The following is a 19,796-nucleotide window of genomic DNA, read 5'->3' on the forward strand; positions in this document are numbered from 1 at the left end:
AACGAGAACAACAGCAACATGGAGTGATCCGCATCGTGTCGCCATCTCATGCACTGCCTGCAATGCATGAGCGCAATCTTCTAGCGAAGCCACTGTCTGACGCCGCGGCGAACGCAGCTGTCTGAAGCAGCGATGTCGTAGCACCCGCAGCACTGGGTCTAGTAGCCGACAGGCGGTGCGACTCGGCGGCGTGGTGCTGATGCGGTGTCACATCCTGGCCTCGCGAGAGCGCCCGCGCTCACGGGCACGAGCCACCTGCTGCGTCCTGGCCAGGCTCGCTTCCCCTCCACGGCATCCTCACTCGACCGCTGTGCAGGCTGAAGTCTCAGATATATGCTCTCACCAGCGAGCGAGTGGGCTCTGAGATCCGCATTTGGTTGTCTGCGGCACTGGCGCAGCTCGGTGCTGAGGCTCGGCGAGCAGTACCGCTTCGCCATGCGCGCATCGAGCCCGTCCCAATGCATCGTGCCTGATCCGCTACAAGAACGCCCATCCCTTGCTCGCAGCTACCGCTCCTGTACTGCGTCGCTCTCATGTCTGCTTTGTTCCTCGTTCGCTCAGATATGTGGCCCAGACAGCGCTGCGCTGACAGACTTGAAGGTCTGCGAGCGTTTCTGTCCGCGAGCTCTCAAGCGCTCTAGGCCGAGGCTCGTCCAGACTCGGAACCTTTGCTGCTCCATATGCCTCACACAGCACTGCGCTATGGAGCGAGCAGTGGGTGGAGAGCAGCGACCTTGCCCTGCGAAAAGCACCGAGGACTCGTCACCCGGCGACAGGGGCTGTCCCGCGGCGCACGGGCGCGACGCGGCGCAGCCGCGGCGCAGCACAGCGTGCCGCCGCGCCCTCTGCCCTCTCTCTCTTCTGCACCACCACATCGCGCCCATCGTGCACCAAACTCCCCCACCACGTACTCTCTCCACACCATTTCCGCCAGCACCATGCTCTCGCTCGTCGCTCTGCCCGTCGAGATTCAGCTCGAGATCTTCACGCGCTGCACCTACGAGTCGCTCAAGCAGCTCCAGGTGCGTCGCAGAGTCACCGCCACGCACGACAGCTACATTTTCTCTTGCTGATGCTTCGCTGCAGCGCACCTGCACGCAGGTGAAGAATCTTATCGTCGAGAGCGCCGCACTTGACAGCCAGCTCTTCCGCGTCAAGGAGGTCGACGTGGCGCTCCTGCGCAAGTGCCAGGCCAGTCTCGATGCCGACCGTGCTACGATTGCCGCGGTCGAGGCTAAGTCCAAGGGTGACTCTTTCGAGGTACGTACTGAGCATCGCTCGCCACGTGAGACACGCGCCAGATGCAACGCTGATCACTGGACCCCTCAGGAGGTCAGGCTCCTCAGCGAGCGCCTGGACGTCCCGTGGGGCGGATGGGGCTCGAGCGTCAGACCGGTCCGTCTGCACCGGCTGCTTGAACAGACAGTCACCATCACGACCAACGAGTTCGAGGAGCACTGGGTCAGCACTTATAAGCCGGAGTCATACGGCCTTGACCACTTGATCTACCTTCACAAGCTGGCGGTCATCAAGGAGAACGCCACCGATCCTCCGTGAGCTCTATCTCGTATGTGCGAGAGGGGATAAGTACAGCTGACGCCGAGTGTTTGACAGCGTTTCCCACTTGATCATGCATGACCCGGTGGGTCAGCGCCTGACACCCAGCGCCTGAGTCACCTCGCTCACGACGCCTGTCATCAGCGCTCTCCTCTGAAGACTAAAAATTTGGGCATCGCAAAGCGAGGAGCATCGGTTGAGATCCACAACTCGTCGAACGAGCCCGTCACGGTCGAGCAGTTCCTGTGAGTACGACTGTATCTGAGAGGGACGTCAGGCCAGTCCGGCTCGCGGAGCGGTGTAGAAATGATCCCTCTCTGTATCAGCCTGTCTGACTGACAGCGCGCCTCCGTTGCACAGGCGCAACTACTACTTCTATGCCAAGCACGCGAACAAGGTAAGCTATGCCGCGCGAAGGTCAGTCTAGGCTCACAGTATTTCGTTCTACAGAAGTACAATGCCGTGGGCTGGCACAAGGTAAGTGTGCGCGCGCAGACTGCCATTGGCTTCGCTCACTCGTCTCTCAGGACAAGACCTGGCTCGCTGGCTGGGGATCTTCGGAGCTGCGCACCGACGGCACGCTCGTTCTTGACGAAACGCGCTACGAGTAAGAGTGAAGCGCTGAGGTGAGGGCTCTGTGTGCTCGTCGTTGCTCCCGCGGCTGATGATTCGGCACAGTACCAGACACATGATTCGCCGCCAGCATCTCGCACGACCTTCGCACGGCCCGGCGCACGGCCCGGCGCACACTCCTTTCTCGATTCGGCACTGCCTCGTTCCGTCACCTTCACCGCTCTCGAGCTTGCATCCATGCCGGCCCAGCAATGAAGCCCTTTCTCGCCGCGCACTGTGCTTTGACGCACAGCTGCACATCGAGCGCGGACGTCTCCTGCTCAGAGTTCGTCGTCACTCGGAGCACGCTGACTCTCTGCAGCAATGCGAGAAGCTTATGTACATTGAGAACAGGTCGTCAAGCCACACACACTGTCGCTCTACACGATGGTGCCGCCCGTCGCAGCAGCGATGTGCTTGTTGGGGTCGCTGTGATGCGTCGTCAGCGAACGTGCGGGGCCGCCGAGTATCGGGCCGACTCACACCTCCTCCGGCTGCGCGCCGTTGGTGTGCACAAAGTGGCAGGCGGCGATGACCTGGCCCTGCTGGCGCGCCAGCTTGGGCGGGCGGCAGTCGAAGCTGCGGAACTCGAGGCCCGTGTCCTGCGGCACGTAGTTGACGCAGCTGGGCAGGAGGGGGAGGTAGGGTGAGCGGGCGTTGTCGACTCATGCATCGCGGGAACTCGGACTCACGCGCAGCGCCAGGCCTTGCAGTACGAGTCGACGTTGTAGCCGCTCGGGTACTTGACGTACACGGGGTCGTAGGCGGCGGCCAGCGTGGCGACGCCGAGGAGAGCGAGGAGCGTGGTGAGCTGCATGGCGGCGAGAGAGAGGGTTGCGGGTCGAGGCGGGGTATGCAAGGCGAGCGAGGCGGCGACTGTTGAGGGCTTGAGGCGGTGAGTGTGGGGGACGAGCCTCCTTCTCGCTCGAAGGGCTGGCCTCTTGTACCCCAGAGCGACGCAGCGTCCTCGCGAGGTGGAGGCACGGAGCATCTGCGATGCTGATGCTGCCGCAGCGAGCACGGCACGGCGGCCGAACCGGCGGCAGAGCAGCCCGTGCCGTCTCGTGCCGCCGGCCCACGTCAGGAACGGTCCGAGCGTGCCGCACGCCAGCGCAGCGTGGCAGAGCCGATCTGAGCGCCGTCTCAGCGTCCGAGCAGCGCCCCTCGCGGTGCCTTCTGAGCGGCTGCAGCGCCGCTCCTCCGCCGCCGAAGCCGCGAGTCGGGTGCCACGGCGCTGCGCCATTCGCCCCGTGCCGTGGCGCCCCTCGCGGTACGCCTGCCGCGCAACTCCGGCGCGGCACAGGCAGCTGCTTCCCCACACGCGCCCGCACGCCCCTTGACGCTCGCGGATGCATCTGACGGCCCATCGGCGATCTCGCCGAGGGATCTACGCAATGCATGAGACGTGCGCCTTGCCGAGCCGCCGGCTTCGACGTCGTGGGCACGTGGCCGCCAGCCGCCAGCGAACGAGATCGCCTCGAGCACACGCATCGGCGCTGCGCTGGGCCGGCGCAGCTCGCTCTGGCCCTGATGCTCTTGCTGCTGGCTCGACGGCAGGCTGCATGTCGCGGACGGGCTCGCACGCTCTGGCATCCATGCATGCGCCTGGCCTCGTCCCATCTCCGGCGAACGTCTCTGCGCACCCGCTCGACGCTCTGCTGTCATCGCAGATGTGCAGCCGCAAGGCGCGGGCCTGTCCAATATGTCAAGCGTACGCTGCTGATGACTGCAATCACCATCTATCTAGTCCGGCTCTCGATGCCCGTTGCTGAAGGCGTCGAGCAGCGCAGCGAGGGGACGGAAGATGCGGCGCATCACCGTCACGGTGATGCGGCGGCACAGCGTGCGAAATGCACTTTGACGCGTGCAGGCGACGCGACGCGCGCGAGAGCAACACCTCGCGCCGCCGCCGCGCGGCATGCTTCCTTTCTCTCCACCACCAGCACCCCTCACACTCTCACACCACCGGCCATGCCGGCCCCGAGCGAGGAGCGCTTCATGGCGGACCTGCTGGCGGGGCTCGACGCATCGGCGTTCGACGATGCGCCGAGCCAGAGCCCGCCACGCGCGGTGCCGGCGCTGCGCATCAAGCGCGAGCCGTCGCCGCGCTGCTCCAGCCGTGCGGTGCAGACGCAGCGCATCAAGCTGAAGGCGGGCTCGAGCGGTCCAGTCCTGGCGCCACGTGTCAAGCTCGAGCCGGTGCAGCACATTGAGCTCGAGCCGCCAGACGCGCCGAGCTGCTCGAGGCGTACGCTGCCGCCGGTCAAGCGCGAGTCGTCACTGCCTTCTCGCCGCGAGGTACTCCCGGCGCCGAGCAGCTCCTCGCCAGCTCAGTCTCGCCGCGAGATGCCTATTCCGCCGCCTCGCTCCTCGCCGCCTGCGATGAAACGCCGAGGCGCCGGCCTCCTCTCCTCGATGCAGCAAGTGCCGCAAGCCGCCCACCCGCCGCTGGCCACCGCTCGGCAGTACGTGCGCGCGCGCGTGCTCGCCGTGCTGCCTGGCTCGTACGAGCCGCCGTGCGGCCCGGCGCCGATGGTCAAGGCTGCGACCGTCCGGCGCGCCGCTGCCCGCCGCCAGGTCGTGCTCGAGCTGGAGGAGCTCGGCCGGCACGAGCTCGTCGACGGGCAGCGGGCCAAGGGCGCCGGCCACGGCACGCGCCGGCAGGTCGTGCTGCGCGACGAGTGGCTCGCGACGGCCGAGCTGGTGCATGTGGGGGATGTCGTCAACCTCATCGGCACGTGGGCCGCGGGCGAGAGTGCATGGGAGGCCAAGGCGGCCGGGGACGACAACGATGCGGACCTGTGGGCCGAGGTCGACGAGCACGTGGCACTGCCGCGCATGACGGTGGCGTCCTCTGCGCTGGCCGGCGAAGAACACACCACACCGGCGGATAACCTGCTCATCCTGCACCCCGACGTGCTGCTCTCGGCGACGGCAATCTCGGGCACGAGCACGTGCACGCGCAAGCCGCTGGTGCAGGCGCTCCTGCGCTCGTCGGCCGCCGACGACGGCGGCAGCACCGAGGCGCTGGTGATGGGCGCGATGCTGCATGCAGTGCTGCAGGCGTGCCTGACCGGGCAGGGTCTGCCGGTGCTAGACACTCCACCACTTGCCTCGGCGCCCGAGTGCTTTCCCGTCGAGTGGGCCGGCCTGCCGCCGACGAACTTCGCTCGCGGCTTCGTCGAGCAGCAGGTGCATGCGCACGTCGCCGCGCACCTCGAGGACATCGTCGGCGCCGGGCTCGAGACGGGCCGCGCGGCGCAGCAGCTGATGGAGAGTGCGGCGCCGTTTGGGCAGTTTGCGCAGCTGTACCTGGCGCATCCGCACGGCGAGATTGAGGTGAGTGCAGTGAGGTATAGCGCCACGGCAGTGCGCTGACCCCCATCCAGGCCGCAGCGATTGCGTGCGACACGCGCTGCCGGGTGCCGCCACGCGTGCGCGTCAAGCGTGTCCTCGAGGTGGAAGAGGACATCTGGTCGCCGATGTACGGGCTCAAGGGCTTCGTGGACGTGTCCGTCGAGGTCGAGGTCGTCGAGGCAGACGAGGACGAGGGCATGCGGCGCACGGCCTCTGCCGCATCTGGCCCAGCTCCCGCCCCTCCGGGCATCCGCCGCACGCAGAGCCTGGCCACGCCTGCGTCCTACACCAGCGTCATGCCGCTCGAGCTCAAGACCGGGCGCGCGTTCGCCATGCTCGAGCACCGCGCGCAGACGATGCTCTACATGCTCATGATGAGCGAGCGCTACGGCGTGGACTGCGCCGCCGGGCTGCTGTACTACTCGCGGACGGGCGAGCTGCACCGCGTGCGCCGCGTGCGCAATGAGGTGCGCGCGTTGCTGATAGGCCGCAACGAGCTGGCGAGCTATCTGGCACGGCGAGAGGATGCCCCAGCACTCCCCGCTGTAGAGGGCATTCCGGCTCTCCTGCCACGCACAATCGACGACGCGCGGACATGCTCGCGCTGCTTCGTCGTCGACGGGTGCATGCTATACCGCCGGGCCGAGGACATCGTCGAGGACCCCGAGGCACCAAGCGCGATTGCCGACCTGTACGAGCGCAAGACGGCGCACCTCAGCGACAAGCACGCGGCGTTCTTCGCGCACTGGGAGCGCCTGCTGAGTCTCGAGGAGGACGACGTGGTGCGCTTCCGGCGCGAGCTCTGGACGATGACGGGCGCGGCGCGCGAGCACAACGGGCGTGCGCTGGCGGGCATGCAGCTCGTCGAGGGCGAGCTCGCAGCGACGCCGACGGATGCGCGCCGGCATGTGTACCGCTTCGTGCGCGCTGCTGGCCCGGCACGTCTGGCCGACCACGCCGCGGCGCTCAGCAACCTGCTCCAGGTCGGCGACACGGTAATCGTGTCCGTCGAGCCGGCGCTGCCGGCGCTCGCCGCCGGGACGCTCGTCGAGCTGTCCAGCTCTGCGGTGACCATCGCTCTCAAGCGCGCGCTCGACCCCGCGCTGGCGCTGGCCAAGGCGCAGAACGGCGCGCATCCGCTCTTCCGCATCGACCGTGACGACATCGGCGGCGGCATGGCGCGCATCCGCAACAGCGTCGCGCGCCTCTTCTACGCCGGCGGCGATGCGCTGCGCCGCGAGCTCGTCGTCGACCTGCGTGCGCCGCGGTTCATGGAGCTGCCCGACTACGTGCCGCTGCCGGCGCACCTCAACGACGACCAGCGGCGCGCCATGCGGCATGTGCTGTCCGCGCGCGACTATGCGCTGGTGGTCGGCATGCCAGGCACGGGCAAGACGACGACGATCGCCGAGCTCATCCAGCTGCTCGTGCGCCGCGGCAAGACGGTGCTGCTCGCGAGCTACACGCACAGTGCCGTCGACACGATCTGCCGCAAGCTCGTCGACGTCGATCTGCTGCGGCTTGGGAGCGTCGAGAAGATCCACCCGGACGTGCGCGCCTTTGCCATGCCCGAGTCGAGCACGGCGGAGGAGCTCGAGGCGCGCATGACGACGCCCACCGTCGTGGCCACGACGTGCCTCTCCGTCGGGCACACGCTGTTCGCCAAGCGCCGCTTCGACTACTGCATCGTCGACGAGGCGAGCCAGGTGACGCTGCCGACATGCCTCGGCCCGCTGCGCTTCGCCGATGTCTTCGTGCTCGTCGGCGACCCGCTCCAGCTGCCGCCGCTGGTGCGCCACGCTGCTGCGCGCGCGGGTGGCCTCGACGTGAGCCTCTTCAGCCGGCTCGCCGAGGCGCACCCAACCTCGCAAGTCTACCTCACGCGGCAGTACCGCATGAACGCCGACGTCATGGCGCTGAGCAACGAGCTCGTGTACGACGGGCGCCTGCGGTGCGGCTCCGACGCCGTCGCAGACTTGCGCCTCGAGCTGCCGGCACGCAGCGCGAGCCTCACAGCCATGCACGCCGGAGGCGCATGCACCGAGTGCTGGCTCGACCGGGTGTTGGACCCTGCCTGCCGCGTCGTCTTTCTCGACACGGACCGCGTGCCCGGCCGCGAGACACGCGTCGGCGAGAGTCTCGTGCAGAACGAGGTCGAGGGTGCGTTGGTGGCACAGCTCGCCGCGGCCCTGGTGCTTGGCGGCACATCCGCGAGCGACATCGCCGTGATCACGCCGCTGCGCCAGCAGATCCGGCTGCTGGCGGCCAAGCTGCACGGCAACAGCGCCATCGAGATCCTCACGGCCGACCGCGCGCAGGGGCGCGACAAGGCCGTCGTGATCATCTCGTTTGTGCGCAGCGGCGAGGCGGGCGTCGGCGAGCTGCTGAGCGACGCGCGCCGCATCAATGTGGCCCTCACGCGCGCCCAGCGCAAGCTCATCCTCGTCGGCAGCCGCTCGACGCTGGCCGAGGCGCCGCTGCTGCGCAAGCTCTTTGGCGTGCTCGATGCGCGCGGCTGGTGCCAGACGCTGCCGCCCGATGCCCACCGCACGCACCACGCGCCGCCTGGTGTGTGGTCGACGCCGGGCGAGCGCCAGGACGGCATGGCAGGACCGGAGGACGGGAAGGCAGCTCCCTCGACAAGCCCAGAGGCCGCGCTGCGCAAGCGCAAGGCCGAGGATGAAAACACGCGCCCGGCGAGCGCTTCTCCACAAGCCAAGGCCGCACTCAAGCGCACGCCGCGGCGCAGCGCTCCTGCGCACACCGCCGGTGCGCGCGCCATCCTCAAGGACCGGCCGCTGCTGCGTGATCTAGTAAACGACCTGGCGTGAATGGAATGGATACCCGTGGCGGAGACTGTACAGATGATGCGAGGGAGATGGTACAAGTGAGAGACGCGAGAGATACAGTGAGAGGCGAGCGAGAGGCGGCGCGAGGCGCGCGGTGCGAGAGCGAGTGGGTGGCGACGGGCGAAGGTTGGAGCTGCAGCGATGCCGTGTAGTGCAAGTGTCGCAGCGTCGGCGCCGGCAGGTATTGCGTGAGACGCGGCGTCGGTGGTGTGTAGGACGGAGCGTGCGGAGCGCCGGTGCCGTGTAGGCCGAGAGGGGGCGGAGACGCATAGGCGAGGCTGTTGCGGTGATGCAAGTGCTGCCTTGCAAGTACGCAACGCGGGCGCCGTCACGCAGCCTGGCTGCCGTGCAAGACGCGACGTCCGTGGTGTGGGCCACGTGCTTGCGCCTACTGCGACTTCTTCTTGGTCGGGCTGCCGCCGCCCCAAAACCAAGCCGGCTTCTGGCTCGCGCCACTGCCGCTGCTGCCCGGTCTGCTGCGGTTCGCCGCCGCCGTGTCGACGCTGAGGCGGTCCAGCATCTCGTAGCTGCCGCCCAGGTGTGCATTGCGCGCGGCGCGGCGGTCCTCGTCGCTGCTCGGCGCCGGACTGGAAGAGTAGCCCGCGGGCGAGGAGGTGCGGCGAGAGCTGCTGCCGCCGGGACGCAGAGAGGCCGGCACCTGCAGCGAGTCGTTGGCGGCGCCATCGTCGGAGCTGCTTGCCGCCGCGTCGAGTTCTGCCAGCTGCCGCTCCAGCTCGCGTCGACGAGTGGCAGCGGCAGAGCGACCCAGTGATGCGGAAGACGCAGACGACTGCGTCTTGAGCTTGGGCGCACGGCGAGACGCTGCAGCACTGGCCGCTTGCGGCGGCGGCTCAACGGCACCGGCGCGTGCCTTGCTGAGCGCGTTCGAGCCGAATGCGACCGCGGCGGGAGCGTATGTCTGGAAGAGACTCATGAAGGGCGCGGCTGCGCCCTGAGCGGCGGGCTGCGGAGCGGCAGCGCCAGGGTTGGACATGGTGTAGTTCTGAGGAGCCTCCTGCGCCTGTGGGACAGAGAAGTGAGATGTCGTCTCTCCGGCGAGAGGTGCGCGACCACTCACCAGCGCGGCATTCAGCACCGAGCCCTTGACGCGCTCCCACATGCGCGCCACCCATGCGAGGCCGGCCGCCTTGGCCTTGCTCTTTGCCTCGCTCAGCGCCGCATCGATGGCCTCCTCGTGCTGCGAGAGAAAGGGGTCGACGTAGGTCGTGTAGAGCAGCGTGGCGCCCTGCAGGGAGGTGAGCGGGGTGAGGGGTGCAGTGTTGCTTCGCGACGCACGCGTGTCTGCGGCAGCACGAGCCAGAGCATGAAGAGCAGCTTGACCTCGAAGTAGAAGGGAATCCTGTGGAAAGGAGTCGGGCAAGCGTGAGGGCCTGAGCACAGGCGAGGAATCATGTGCGCCTGCCGTGCTTGCCGCTGTTCCGGCACTCACCAGCTCCAGCTCCACTCGATCCACGTTTCGGCCAGATGCAGCAGCGCGACGACGCTCCAGTACATGCTCCACGTCTGCAGCTCGAGCAGCTCGTCGTGCGCGGCGAGGGGCGCGGCGCTGCCGCTGCGGCGCCGCGGCGGCGCGCCGGGCGGCGGCGGCGGCGCGAGGGCCTTGTACGAGGCATACAGCGGATAGCCGAGCGTGGCGGCGTGCTGCGCCAGCAGCAGGGGCACGCGCAGGAGGAAGAGCGCCATGGTGCGAGACGGCGGTGTGGTGGTGCTGGTGAGAGGTGCGCAGCAACGGCGAGCTCCCTGCTCTGCCCTGGCGCCGCGGCCGCGGGTGACATGTGCCGCTGCGCCGCCGCCGCCTCATCACCCGCGCCGCCGCGCGCATGCCGGCCGATAAAGTGCGCCGCGGCGGAGCGGGGCGCGAGTGTTGGTCTCACGCCGTGTGGAGCACTGGCCGCTGTCTTTGTCTGCGCAGCCGGGCGTGTCTGGACCAGGACACAAGGCGCCGCTGCGCTGCTTCCAGCACGCCGCTTGATGCCAGCGCACAGGCCGTACCTCGCCATGGCAGCCGTTCGGTGCGACGGCGAGGTGAGACGGCATGGCGCGACGCGGACCCGCGCGCGTAAAGAGGCGCGCGCGGCGTGAGAGCAACACACGCGCGGCGCAAGTAAGAGTCAGCGGCGCGCCACCCGCGCCGCGCATCCATCTTCCTCTCCTCCACCTCGCATCGCGCACAGCACCCACACCTGCCCGGCATGTCCAACGCCGCCTCGGACTTTGCCGACGCCGTGCTGCACGACCACGGCGCACAGCAGCAGCAGCAGCAGCACGCCGCCGCCGCTGCGCGCGAGCTGCACGACGGGCGCACCCTCTCGGCACGCCCCTTTGGCGGCAGCAGCATCAAGCCCGAGGCCGGGCCCTCGCAGCACGCCGTGTTCGGCAACGCGCCGGCGCCCGCCGACGCCGCCTGGCTGGCGCGCCTGCTCGCCGACGCCCTCGTCGCCGTGCCCGCCGCGCACGCCGGCGCCCTGGCCGCGCCCGGCCTCTTCCCCGCCAGCGGCCTCGTGCCGCCGCAGCCGGGCGACGATGCGCTCAGCCAGATCTCGCGCCTGCAGAGCAAGCTCAACCAGCGCCTCGGGCCCGAGTACATTGCCAAGCGGCCCGGCTTCGGCGGCGGTGAGTGCGCCACGGGCCGGCAGCACAGATCCATCTGACGCAGCGCAGGCCCGCCTGTGCCCTACCTCGAGGGCTGGAAGGCCATCGACCTCGCCAACGAGGTGTTTGGCTTCAACGGCTGGTCCTCGAGCATCGTCTCGCTCGAGACGGACTTTTGCGACGTCGACGAGCAGGGGCGCGTCAAGATTGGCGTGTCGTGCATCATGCGCATCACGCTGCGCGACGGCACGTACCACGAGGACGTGGGCAACGGGGCGATGGAGGGCGTCAAGAGCAAGGGACAGGCGTTCCAGAAGGCCAAGAAGGAGGCGGCGACGGATGCGCTGAAGCGCACCATCAAGAGCTTTGGAAAGCTGCTGGGGTGAGTCGTGCGCCGGGCGAGGGTCGCATCCGTGCTGACGCGCGCACAGCAACTGCATGTACGACAAGCGCTACATAACCACCGCGGGCAAGATGCAGGCCAAGCACGAGGAGTACAGCATCGCCGACCTCAAGCGCGCACCCGACATGGCCGCGCTGCGTGCTGCCAACGCCGAGCGCGACAAGGCCAACGCGGCGAGGGCCGCCAGTGCTGCCGCTCAGCCGCACACGAGCACGGACACGGAGATGGACGATGACAGCATGCCGCCGCCGCCGGCGCCGGCGCGCAACGCAGCAGCGTCGAGCAGCGGCAGCGGCAACAGCAGCAGCGGCGGCATGGGTGCGCGCTCGCACACGACGCCTGCTCCCGGCCCCGCGGCGAAGCGCGCCGAAGAGGAGCGCCAGCGGCGCCTGCAGATGGCGGCGCAGAAGAAGGCCGAGCTGCAGGCTGCGGCGGCCGCGCGCAAGAACGAGGAGGCCGCAGCGGCCGCGGCAGCAGCATCGGCGCAGCAGCAGCGCCCCACCACCGCGCAGATGCTCGACGAAGTCGACGAGCACACGCTGCACGGCGCGCTCGACTACGTCGAGGACGAGGGCATGTTTGGCTCGCAAGACCTCGCCGCCGACTCGGGCGAGTCCGAGGCGGCGGCCATGGCGCTCGAGATGCAGATGGAGGAGGAGGCGCGCATGCGTGCGCTGCACGGCCCGCAGTTCCGGCGGGCCACCACGGCCTCCACGCCCGTCGTCATCAATGCCGCCTCGTCGTCGCGCACGGCGAGCGGCGAGACGACCGAGGCAGACGACAGTGGCATTGGTCTGGACGACGAGACGGCGTCGGCACTGCGCGTCAAGCAGGAGTACGTCGAGTCGCGCGCACGCGAGAAGGCCGCGATGCCGCCGCCGAAGCGTGCGGGCAGCAAGGGCCGCTTCAGTGCACCTGCGCCGCCGGTGAGCACTTCGCGTACCCCATGGCTGTCCACCGCTCACGCACTGTCCTTAGAACGGCGCCTCGTCACTCTCCGCTGCCGCCTCACGTCCCGGCGGCAGTCTGGCCGTGCGCTCCTCGCCGCGTCGCGCCTCGACGACGGCGCCGTCGCCTGTGCTGGAGGCGGCGGCGCCCGGCGGCGCCCCACGCGGTCTGGCATACGCGCAGGGCAGGCCCGTGGGGCACGCCTACGTCGGCACGCTCGGCGCCAAGCGCGGCGCGGCCGAGGCGCCTCGACAGCCGCTGGGCAACCTGCCGATCGACGAGCATGGCGCGACGAAGCGTCCTCGCGTCTGAGCCGCGTCCGCATACCACACTCTCTCTCTTCACGACGCGCCGCCACATCACAGCTTGTACCATTACGCTCCCCCTCGGCATCCGCTAATCGCATCATCCTAGCAGCAGCTGCGGCGCACTCGGCGCCACGCGCTCGAGCAGCCGCGCCTGCCGCACCAAGGCGCGCGCGCTGGCGCCGCGGCCGTGCAGCAGCAGGCGCGCACTGATCTCGCCGCAGGCGACGAGACAGGCGACGATGATGAGGATGATGATGATCCACGTGCTGCGCGAGACAACGTCAGTGCGCGGGGCGTGCGTCAGATCTCACGCGCGCGGCTCACATCTTGCTCATGGCGGCATTCGAGAGCGTCTCGTGCAGCAAGTCGCTCAGCGAACTGCACACGGCGAGGCGCTCGTTGAGATTCTCGACGCGCTCGTCGATCTCGAGGTACTCGCGGATGGCGTCGTACAGCGCCTTGAGGCTCGCCTCGCTCCAGAAGAGCTCGGGCGTGTCGAGGAGGTTGCTCGTGAGATTCACATCGACGCGCAGCTTGAAGATGCGCCCCGTGAGGCGCAGCGCCTCGCGCCGCTTGAGCTTCAGCTCGCCCGACGAGGCGAGCTCCTTTGGAATGTGGCTCGTGAGCTCCAGCGTGCGCTGCATGCTCTCCTCGAACACGGAGAGCTTGGTGCTCTGTGCAATGGCGTGGGCGAGGCTGAGCTTGAGGAGGTGGTTGGGCGCGCGGAAGGTGAAAAAGTCGTTGAAGATGCGCGGCGCCGGCACGGTGGGGTCGTAGCAGTAGTGGAACGCCTCGGTCTCCTCCTCCTCCTCGCCCAGCGGCGCGCCGCCGCGCACGCAGCCCGACGAGAGCACGTCGCGGATGATGCTGCGCTCGTCGGCGGCGCTGAGGTTGTACATGACCAGCACGCCGTAGGGCAGAATGATGAGCTCGGCCTGCTGCATCGCCTCGAGGATGCTGCGCGACGTCAGCATGTTGGCCGATGTGTCGTGGTTGTGCGACGCCATGTTGGGCCCCGTGGAGCGCCGGCCCTTGCGTGCTCGCCGCGTGCCGCCGCCGCCGCCGCGCGGCACCGGCGCGCTGCTCTCCTCCCAGCTGCGAGGCGCAGCGGAGGGAGGCGACGCCGCATCAAGCATGATGCTGCCGTCCTCGACGCCGCCCGGCGGCGCCGCCTGCGCCAAGTCGCTGCCGCCATTCTCGAGCTCGTACTGCTGGATGAGCATGTCGCGCGCGCCCGCCTCGTCGGCCGAGAGCAGCTCGTCGTCGGTGAGCATGCCGCCGCTGCCGCGCCGGGCGCGCGACGAGGAGGGCGCCATCTCCTCGCTCGACGCAGACGCGGCGCCGAGCGACGAGCCCAGCATCGCGGCATCGAGCGAGCCCAGCGCATCCTCGTCCGGCTCGTCGTGCATGCGGATCGGCTGCAGTGCTCGCGGCGTCGTGGCGCCCTCCTCGTCGGAGCTCAAGCGGCGATGCCCCTCGGGACTCGACGCCAGCTCGGTCGCAGCGGCGCCGTTTGAGCTCGGCTGAGGCGACGTGGGCCGCGACGAGACGCGCGCAATGTGCTCGCTCAGCTCGCGGCGCTCGCGGTCCGTCGTGCTGGCCTCCTTGCCCTGCTGTCCCTCGGACTGGCCCTCGCCGCCGTGGATGTAGCCGTGCGGGTCCTCCTCCTCGTCCTTGCTCGCGGCAAAGTACTGCGTGGGAGGGGGCGTCAGCACACCTGCCGGCGCTGAGCCGAGTGTGTCACTCACGCTCCCGACGTAGCCGCTCTCCTCAATGCCCTCCAGCTCTCGCTCCCTGCGACTCTCGGCGCCCGGACTGCCGCTTCGCGGCTCGGGCGCCGAGCGCACCTCTGCGCGTCCAAAGCCCGGCAGCAGGGGCTTGAAGTACACGACGTAGGCGCACTCGTCGTACAGGCGCGGGCGCACGCCGTGCTCGCGCCGCAGAAAGCCGACGAGCGTGGGCAGGTGGATCGAGGGCCCAATGGCGTACGAGGTGAGGCGCGGCAGCGGCGTGTGCTGCCGCGACTGCGGCGCCAGACGCTCAAAGGTGTGGTACGCCGGGCCCGAGGCCTTGGGCACGCGCGGCGGCGCGCGCGCGTGGACGGGGCCGCGGGGCGCTGCGGCACTCGGAGCGGGCCGCACGCCGACGGGGATGGGTCTTGTCGGCGAAGGCGTGCTGGCAGCTGCCGCGACGTCGTCCTCTGCACTCTCGCTCTCGCTCTCCTCGTCCTCCTCCTCCTCCTCCTCCTCCTCGTCGCCCGGCAGCGGCGCCAGCTGGCTCTCGCTCGGCAGCAGCACGTGCTTGCCGCTCGTCTTGCTCGTGCGCACCGGCTTCTCGGCGCGCACGGGGAGCGAGTAGCGCGTGCTGCGCGCCGGCGTGCCCTTGAAGCGGCTCTGCGGCGGCGGCGGCTTGGCCGAGGCCTGCGGGCGCGCCGCGGCGGCGCCGGCCGGCCGCAGCGGCGCCGCCTGCTGCCCGGCGGCCCTGCGTGCGATGGGATTGAGCGGCTGCCGTGCGCGCGCCAGCGCCGCCGAGCCGCCGGACGAGGCCGCGGGCGCGCCGGGCAGCAGCGGCGGCCGCGCGGCGGCGGCGGCAGGGTTGGGACGCGCGGCGACGGAGACGCCGGGCATGATGAGGCCAGCCTGCAGATCGATGAGCGCCTGATGGCCCAGTGTGTCATGCGCCTCCTCCTCTTCGTCGTCGTCGTCCTCGTCGTCGTCGTCGTCGTCGCTGGCGCTGTGGGTGCCGACGACGCGGCGCAGCGACGAGCCGCCGGCGGAGAGGGCGGCGGGCGAGGCGGCGCCGGCGGCGGCCGAGGTGTTGCTGCGCCGCGCACGCAGCGACGAGGCCGTCGTGTTGAGGCCGGGGAGCGGCATGGAGCTGCGCCGCGGCGGCTCGGGCGTGCCGGGCGGGGGCGCCATGGTGGGGATGGCGGTGGACGTGGAGGGCAAGCAAGGCGTGCGGCAGGCGCGGCACGAAGGCAGGCCGGCGGGCAATACAACAATGCGCCTTCAACCTGCGCGCGCCGCATTCTATTCACGCCGCGCTTCTGTATTCGCCTCCGGGCATGCTCCCTCTCGTTGCCTCACTTGGCGCCCTCCCGACGCCGCCCACCTTCCCGCTCCCACTCCGCGCGCGACACACACAGCGGACGCAGCGCCTTCGTCTCGGCCGCGAGCGCACGTGCGCCATGCAGCGCCGACATGCTGCGCGGCGAGCGGCGTCAAGATGGCAGGGGGGGGGGGGGTCAGTGCATCGCTCTGCGCTCAAAGGCCAGCGAGGCACGCAAGGGAACGCACGCATTGCCTTGCCAGATCCTCATCGGCACATTCGTCGGCGCCAGCGCTCGCAGTTCCGTCTCTCTGCCCATCATGCCCATCAAGCAAATCGGGCCGTCAGCATCGACGTTCCTAACATACGTTGCTGCGCTTCCCAAGCCAAGACAAACTCACAGGCGTGCCCGCATGCCCTTCATCGCCGCTCCGCCGCCGATGAGCAGGATGTTGCTCCACAGCAGCGGCTGCACTTGCGCCTCGCACGCGGCAATGGCAGAGTGCACCAGCTGCGGCAGCGTCTGCGACGAAGGGGCAGTCGCGCTGCCGCCGCTGCCGCTGCTGCTGCTGCTGCTGCTGCTGCCTGCGCAGGCTTGCAGCACTGACAGGGCAGCAACTGGGTGCCGCCAGGCCGGCCTGGCGATGTCAGTCTTTGCTCTCTCGCAAAAAGGCCCGAAAGCTCGCCCCTCTCTCTCCATTCAGAAGCGTGCAAACACTCACGTCGCCGTCCGTCTGAGAAGCACATTTCGCCCAGCTCGTACCTCTCCCTCTCCAAGCGCAGCACCTGCTCGTCCGTCTTCCTTCTCTTGCGCTCGCCTCCTCCCTCCTCTCCTTCCTCGCCGGCAGCAGCAACAGCCGCAGCGGCAGAGGGGTACGCCGGCCGCGCGTAGCCAAACGTGGCGCGCTCGCGCTGCGCCGCACTGGCGCTGGCAGGCAGCGCTTCGGCATGGTCGGGCAGGATGTAGTCTTGAGCTATCGCGTTGCGCTTTGATCTGTTTGCGCATGTTCCGATCAGCTTGCACTTCCTCTGTGGGTGTGCGAGCAAATGTGCAAGCTGGCGCCCAACTCACCGACATGCCCATTCACACGCCTTGAAGCTCCATCGTTGCACTTCCTTCTCCGCCTCCTTCCCCACAACGACGTCGGGGCGACACGAAGCATTGCCGTACGCCGCCGGCACAAAGCAGCACTGCTCCTTGATGTGCTGCACGAGCAGCGTCTCGTCGGACATGTCCCACTGATGAAACGAGAGCGTCGCTTGCAGCGCACGCGTGAGCGAGCGGCCGGAGGTGCTGGAGCTTTTTTTTTGATGCGTGGGAAGGGGGCACACGTGTCAGCCTAGAACGAGAGGAGAAGGAAAGGGATTGGGGGGGGGGGGGACGCACAATTGGAGATGGCAAAGCATCGCATGATCGCGCACGATGGGCAGCGCAGAGACGCCGGCATGCCCAATGTCGAGCACGAGGAGCGCCTCGGGACGGCGTGCTTTGCCTTTGTGCTTTGCGCTCGTGGCGGCGCTCGTCGTCGACGTCGTCGTCGTCACTGTCGTGCCCGCCTCGCCCTCGTCCTCGCCGCGCGGCCCGTCCGACGACGCAAAGAGCGGCGCATAGCTGGCAGCAAACGCCGCTGTTGCGGTTCCCACACACACACGCGCGTGGGGGCACAGTGCGTTTCAGCCTCTCTCTCTCTCTTTCTCCACGTCTATGCCCCACTTCTCCTCTCCTCTCCCCCCGGTGACTAACTCACAGCTGCAACAAGCAACGGCAGCGGCACCATAAGTGTCGAAGAACAAGGCTCGCAGCATCTCCTCGCGCGCCTCGCGCTCCTCTGTGCCCGCGCCGCGCCACAGCGCCGCGTGGCCCGCCTCGCTGAAGAGCACGCCGCGCGAGGCGAGCGGCTTGCCGAGGCGAGCGCTTTCGCTCGTGGCAGCAGCAGCAGCAGAGGAAGAGGCGGCGGCGGCGGCGGCGGCGGCGGCCTTGCGCTTCTTGCCCGCGCCACTCGAGCTCGCCTGCGTCGAGGGGGTGGCAGGCGGCGCACTCGGCCCGCCGCCGCCCTGCTGCTGCTGCTGCTGCTGCTGCTGCTGCTGCTGCTGCTGCTGCTGCTGCTGCTGCTGCTGCGCAAGCACCTGCGCCACGCCCTCCTGGAGCGTCGCACAGAAGGCCTTCCACTCCGTCCTGCTGCCCAGTGTCGTCGCCGCCGCCTTGTCGCCTCTCTGTGCCGCCGCTGCTGCCGGTGCCGCGGGTGCGGGTGCGGCGTTGCGCGCCTGCGCCTCGGCTGCGGCGGCTGCGTTTGCGGCGCTTGCATGCACCGCTGCGTCTCTGGTCGAGCGCATCGCGGGCGCGGCAGCGGGGGCGGCGGTGACGCGTGTGCGCCGCTCCGGCGCCGCGGATGCCGACTTGCTCGCCGAGGCGCCGGCGCGCGCCAGCGGCATGGGCAGCGCGACGTGCGCGGCGCCGAGGCGGAGGCGCAGCGTGCTGCTGCCCGCATCGACGAGGAGAGGCGCGTGGGGCCCAAGGGGGGAGAGCGCGGCGGGCATGACGCGCCGCGATGAGGGAGGAGGTGGAGGGGAAGAAGCAAAGGGGCCGAGGGCGCAATGAAGTGCACGCCGCCGAGCTAGGCGCGCCGCCGCCGCGCGAGATGCGCACGAGGCAAGCGAGGCACAACGCGCACTCTGTCGTCCCACCACCACCACCCTCGCACTCGGCCCTTTCTGGCGGGCCATCATGCTCGACAGTGCCACGCTCACCTCGCTGGCCTCCATCGTCGTCGTGCCCTTGCTCCTGCGCTCCGCCTTCTCCTTCCTCCGCGGCACTGGCGCCTCTCGCGCCGCACCCAGCGCCCGCCTGCGCAGCCCCTGGCGGCCCACTCTCTGCGCGCCCTCCTCCTTCTCCGACGTGCTGCTGCTGCTGCTGCTGCTCGGCGTACTGCTGCACGCCGCACGCTCCCTGCTCGCATTGCCCACGGATCTCTTCTGCGCATCCCACACGCCCATCAACGCCAGCACGGCGACGCTGCGCGCCAACATCGCCGTGCACTGGAGCGCCGTCGCGCGCCGCTGGAGCGGCAGCGAGGAGCAGCTGGAGCGCATCTTGAAGCGCTGTGCCAGCTATGAAGGCCGGGTACGTGTTGCCCCCCTCCCCTCTCTCTCTCTCTCTCTCTTCTCGCTGACTTGTGGTGATGGGGGCCTTTCCAAGAAACTCTATCTCCTTCTCTCGCACGCGCCCCTCTTGGACTGCACCTACTGCCTCTCCTCCTCCGACTTCAAGTCCTGGGCCTTTCTCCTCACGCTGCCGCTCTACGCGCTGCATCTGCTCGCCTTTGGCCTGCTCACCGCCTCGGCGAGCGCCCTCGGCGCCCTCGACGCCCTCGCCGCGCGCCTCGCCGCCCTGCTGCTGCGCCGAGAGGCAGGCGCAGTGTCGCAGCACCGCCGGGAACAGACGTATGCGCTCGACAGGAGCGCTTGGCGCAAGTCGGGCGCCTGGAGCATCGCCGGCATCGCAGGCGCAGAGTACTGCCTCCTCTTTGGCGCCGCCGACTCGCTCGAGCAAAGCGTGCCGAAATGGGCTCTACACGTGCGTTGCCCCCCCCTCTCCCCCTCTCTCTCTCTCTTGCCCCTCTTCTACACTGACGCACGCCTCGTTTGCACAAGTGGTCACGCACCCTGCCCCTGCTGCGTTCCTGCCTCCTCGCCACGCTCTTCGTGGTGGTGTACATCTACCCCACGCACTTGCCTCTGACGCCCATCTCGCGCATCTCGACGTCGTTGCGCGCCACGCTGTCGCACGTCGAATCGACGCTCAGCGCCGTGCAGGCGGCGCATGTGGCACACGTGGCGCTGCTGCGCGACGAGGGCATGCGAGGGCGCGCCGAAGAGTACTGGCAAGCCATGCCGCGCACGCAGCAGAGTGAAGGCGAGAGGGAATATAGAACGCAGGCCGCCGAGGCGGCTAGAGCGGCTTGGAGAGAGGTGGAGCTGCTGCGCATGGGCGAGGAACAATGAGATTTCTCGCGCTGAGAGATGTGAAATTCGCGAAACGCGAAACGAAGTGACTAGGATAGAACAGCTCTTTACATGCGTGCGTGTGTTGCCAGACCCCCC

General features: G+C 69.0%; 9 protein-coding genes across 9 annotated transcripts; 6 read left to right on the plus strand and 3 right to left on the minus strand.

Annotated features, from left to right (window-relative positions):
* The first annotated feature begins 872 nt into the window (after positions 1–872).
* Positions 873–2,458, plus strand: FA09DRAFT_330912 (hypothetical protein). Its single transcript, XM_025742794.1, has 9 exons — positions 873–1,022; positions 1,087–1,260; positions 1,330–1,553; positions 1,615–1,642; positions 1,702–1,802; positions 1,918–1,954; positions 2,008–2,034; positions 2,085–2,183; positions 2,236–2,458. Exons 1-8 carry the CDS (start codon positions 939–941, stop codon positions 2,166–2,168), a joined length of 759 nt encoding a protein of 252 aa, XP_025597107.1. The 5' UTR covers positions 873–938; the 3' UTR covers positions 2,169–2,183; positions 2,236–2,458.
* Positions 2,459–2,549: 91 nt separating this feature from the next.
* FA09DRAFT_339767 (hypothetical protein) lies at positions 2,550–2,986 on the minus strand (the record flags this gene model as incomplete). Its single annotated transcript, XM_025744247.1, has 3 exons — positions 2,550–2,598; positions 2,653–2,793; positions 2,862–2,986. 3 exons carry the CDS (start codon positions 2,984–2,986, stop codon positions 2,550–2,552), a joined length of 315 nt encoding a protein of 104 aa, XP_025597108.1.
* Positions 2,987–4,701: 1,715 nt separating this feature from the next.
* Positions 4,702–8,357, plus strand: FA09DRAFT_299227 (Dna2-domain-containing protein; the record flags this gene model as incomplete). Its single annotated transcript, XM_025740275.1, has 7 exons — positions 4,702–4,924; positions 5,042–5,259; positions 5,311–5,512; positions 5,566–5,696; positions 5,790–7,169; positions 7,305–8,096; positions 8,205–8,357. The coding sequence occupies 7 exons, from the start codon at positions 4,702–4,704 to the stop codon at positions 8,355–8,357; spliced, it is 3,099 nt and encodes a 1,032-aa protein (XP_025597109.1).
* On the minus strand, positions 8,346–10,079 carry FA09DRAFT_361566 (hypothetical protein; the record flags this gene model as incomplete). Its single annotated transcript, XM_025745373.1, has 4 exons — positions 8,346–9,396; positions 9,454–9,621; positions 9,672–9,735; positions 9,826–10,079. 4 exons carry the CDS (start codon positions 10,077–10,079, stop codon positions 8,764–8,766), a joined length of 1,119 nt encoding a protein of 372 aa, XP_025597110.1. The 3' UTR covers positions 8,346–8,763.
* An 836-nt stretch (positions 10,080–10,915) lies between these two features.
* On the plus strand, positions 10,916–11,444 carry FA09DRAFT_291916 (Rad52/22 double-strand break repair protein; the record flags this gene model as incomplete). The annotated part of the gene is made up of 3 exons (XM_025739998.1): positions 10,916–11,009; positions 11,058–11,370; positions 11,420–11,444. Coding segments are annotated over 3 exons (432 nt in total), but the record flags the coding sequence as incomplete, so codon positions are not given.
* A 1,300-nt stretch (positions 11,445–12,744) lies between these two features.
* Positions 12,745–15,565, minus strand: FA09DRAFT_339771 (DUF155-domain-containing protein; the record flags this gene model as incomplete). Its single annotated transcript, XM_025744248.1, has 3 exons — positions 12,745–12,913; positions 12,972–14,338; positions 14,396–15,565. 3 exons carry the CDS (start codon positions 15,563–15,565, stop codon positions 12,745–12,747), a joined length of 2,706 nt encoding a protein of 901 aa, XP_025597112.1.
* A 54-nt stretch (positions 15,566–15,619) lies between these two features.
* Positions 15,620–17,021, plus strand: FA09DRAFT_69236 (hypothetical protein). The gene has a single exon (XM_025745781.1). It carries the CDS (start codon positions 15,848–15,850, stop codon positions 16,790–16,792), a length of 945 nt encoding a protein of 314 aa, XP_025597113.1. The 5' UTR covers positions 15,620–15,847; the 3' UTR covers positions 16,793–17,021.
* Positions 16,785–17,373, plus strand: FA09DRAFT_69111 (hypothetical protein). Its single transcript, XM_025745780.1, has 2 exons — positions 16,785–16,856; positions 17,083–17,373. The coding sequence occupies exon 2, from the start codon at positions 17,119–17,121 to the stop codon at positions 17,305–17,307; it is 189 nt and encodes a 62-aa protein (XP_025597114.1). The 5' UTR covers positions 16,785–16,856; positions 17,083–17,118; the 3' UTR covers positions 17,308–17,373.
* A 1,004-nt stretch (positions 17,374–18,377) lies between these two features.
* On the plus strand, positions 18,378–19,751 carry FA09DRAFT_330915 (hypothetical protein). Its single transcript, XM_025742795.1, has 2 exons — positions 18,378–18,816; positions 18,892–19,751. Exons 1-2 carry the CDS (start codon positions 18,421–18,423, stop codon positions 19,432–19,434), a joined length of 939 nt encoding a protein of 312 aa, XP_025597115.1. The 5' UTR covers positions 18,378–18,420; the 3' UTR covers positions 19,435–19,751.
* Positions 19,752–19,796: the final 45 nt, after the last annotated feature.

This window comes from Tilletiopsis washingtonensis, assembly GCF_003144115.1.
Source record: "Tilletiopsis washingtonensis strain MCA 4186 unplaced genomic scaffold FA09scaffold_15, whole genome shotgun sequence".
Taxonomy (NCBI): Eukaryota; Fungi; Basidiomycota; class Exobasidiomycetes; order Entylomatales; genus Tilletiopsis; species Tilletiopsis washingtonensis.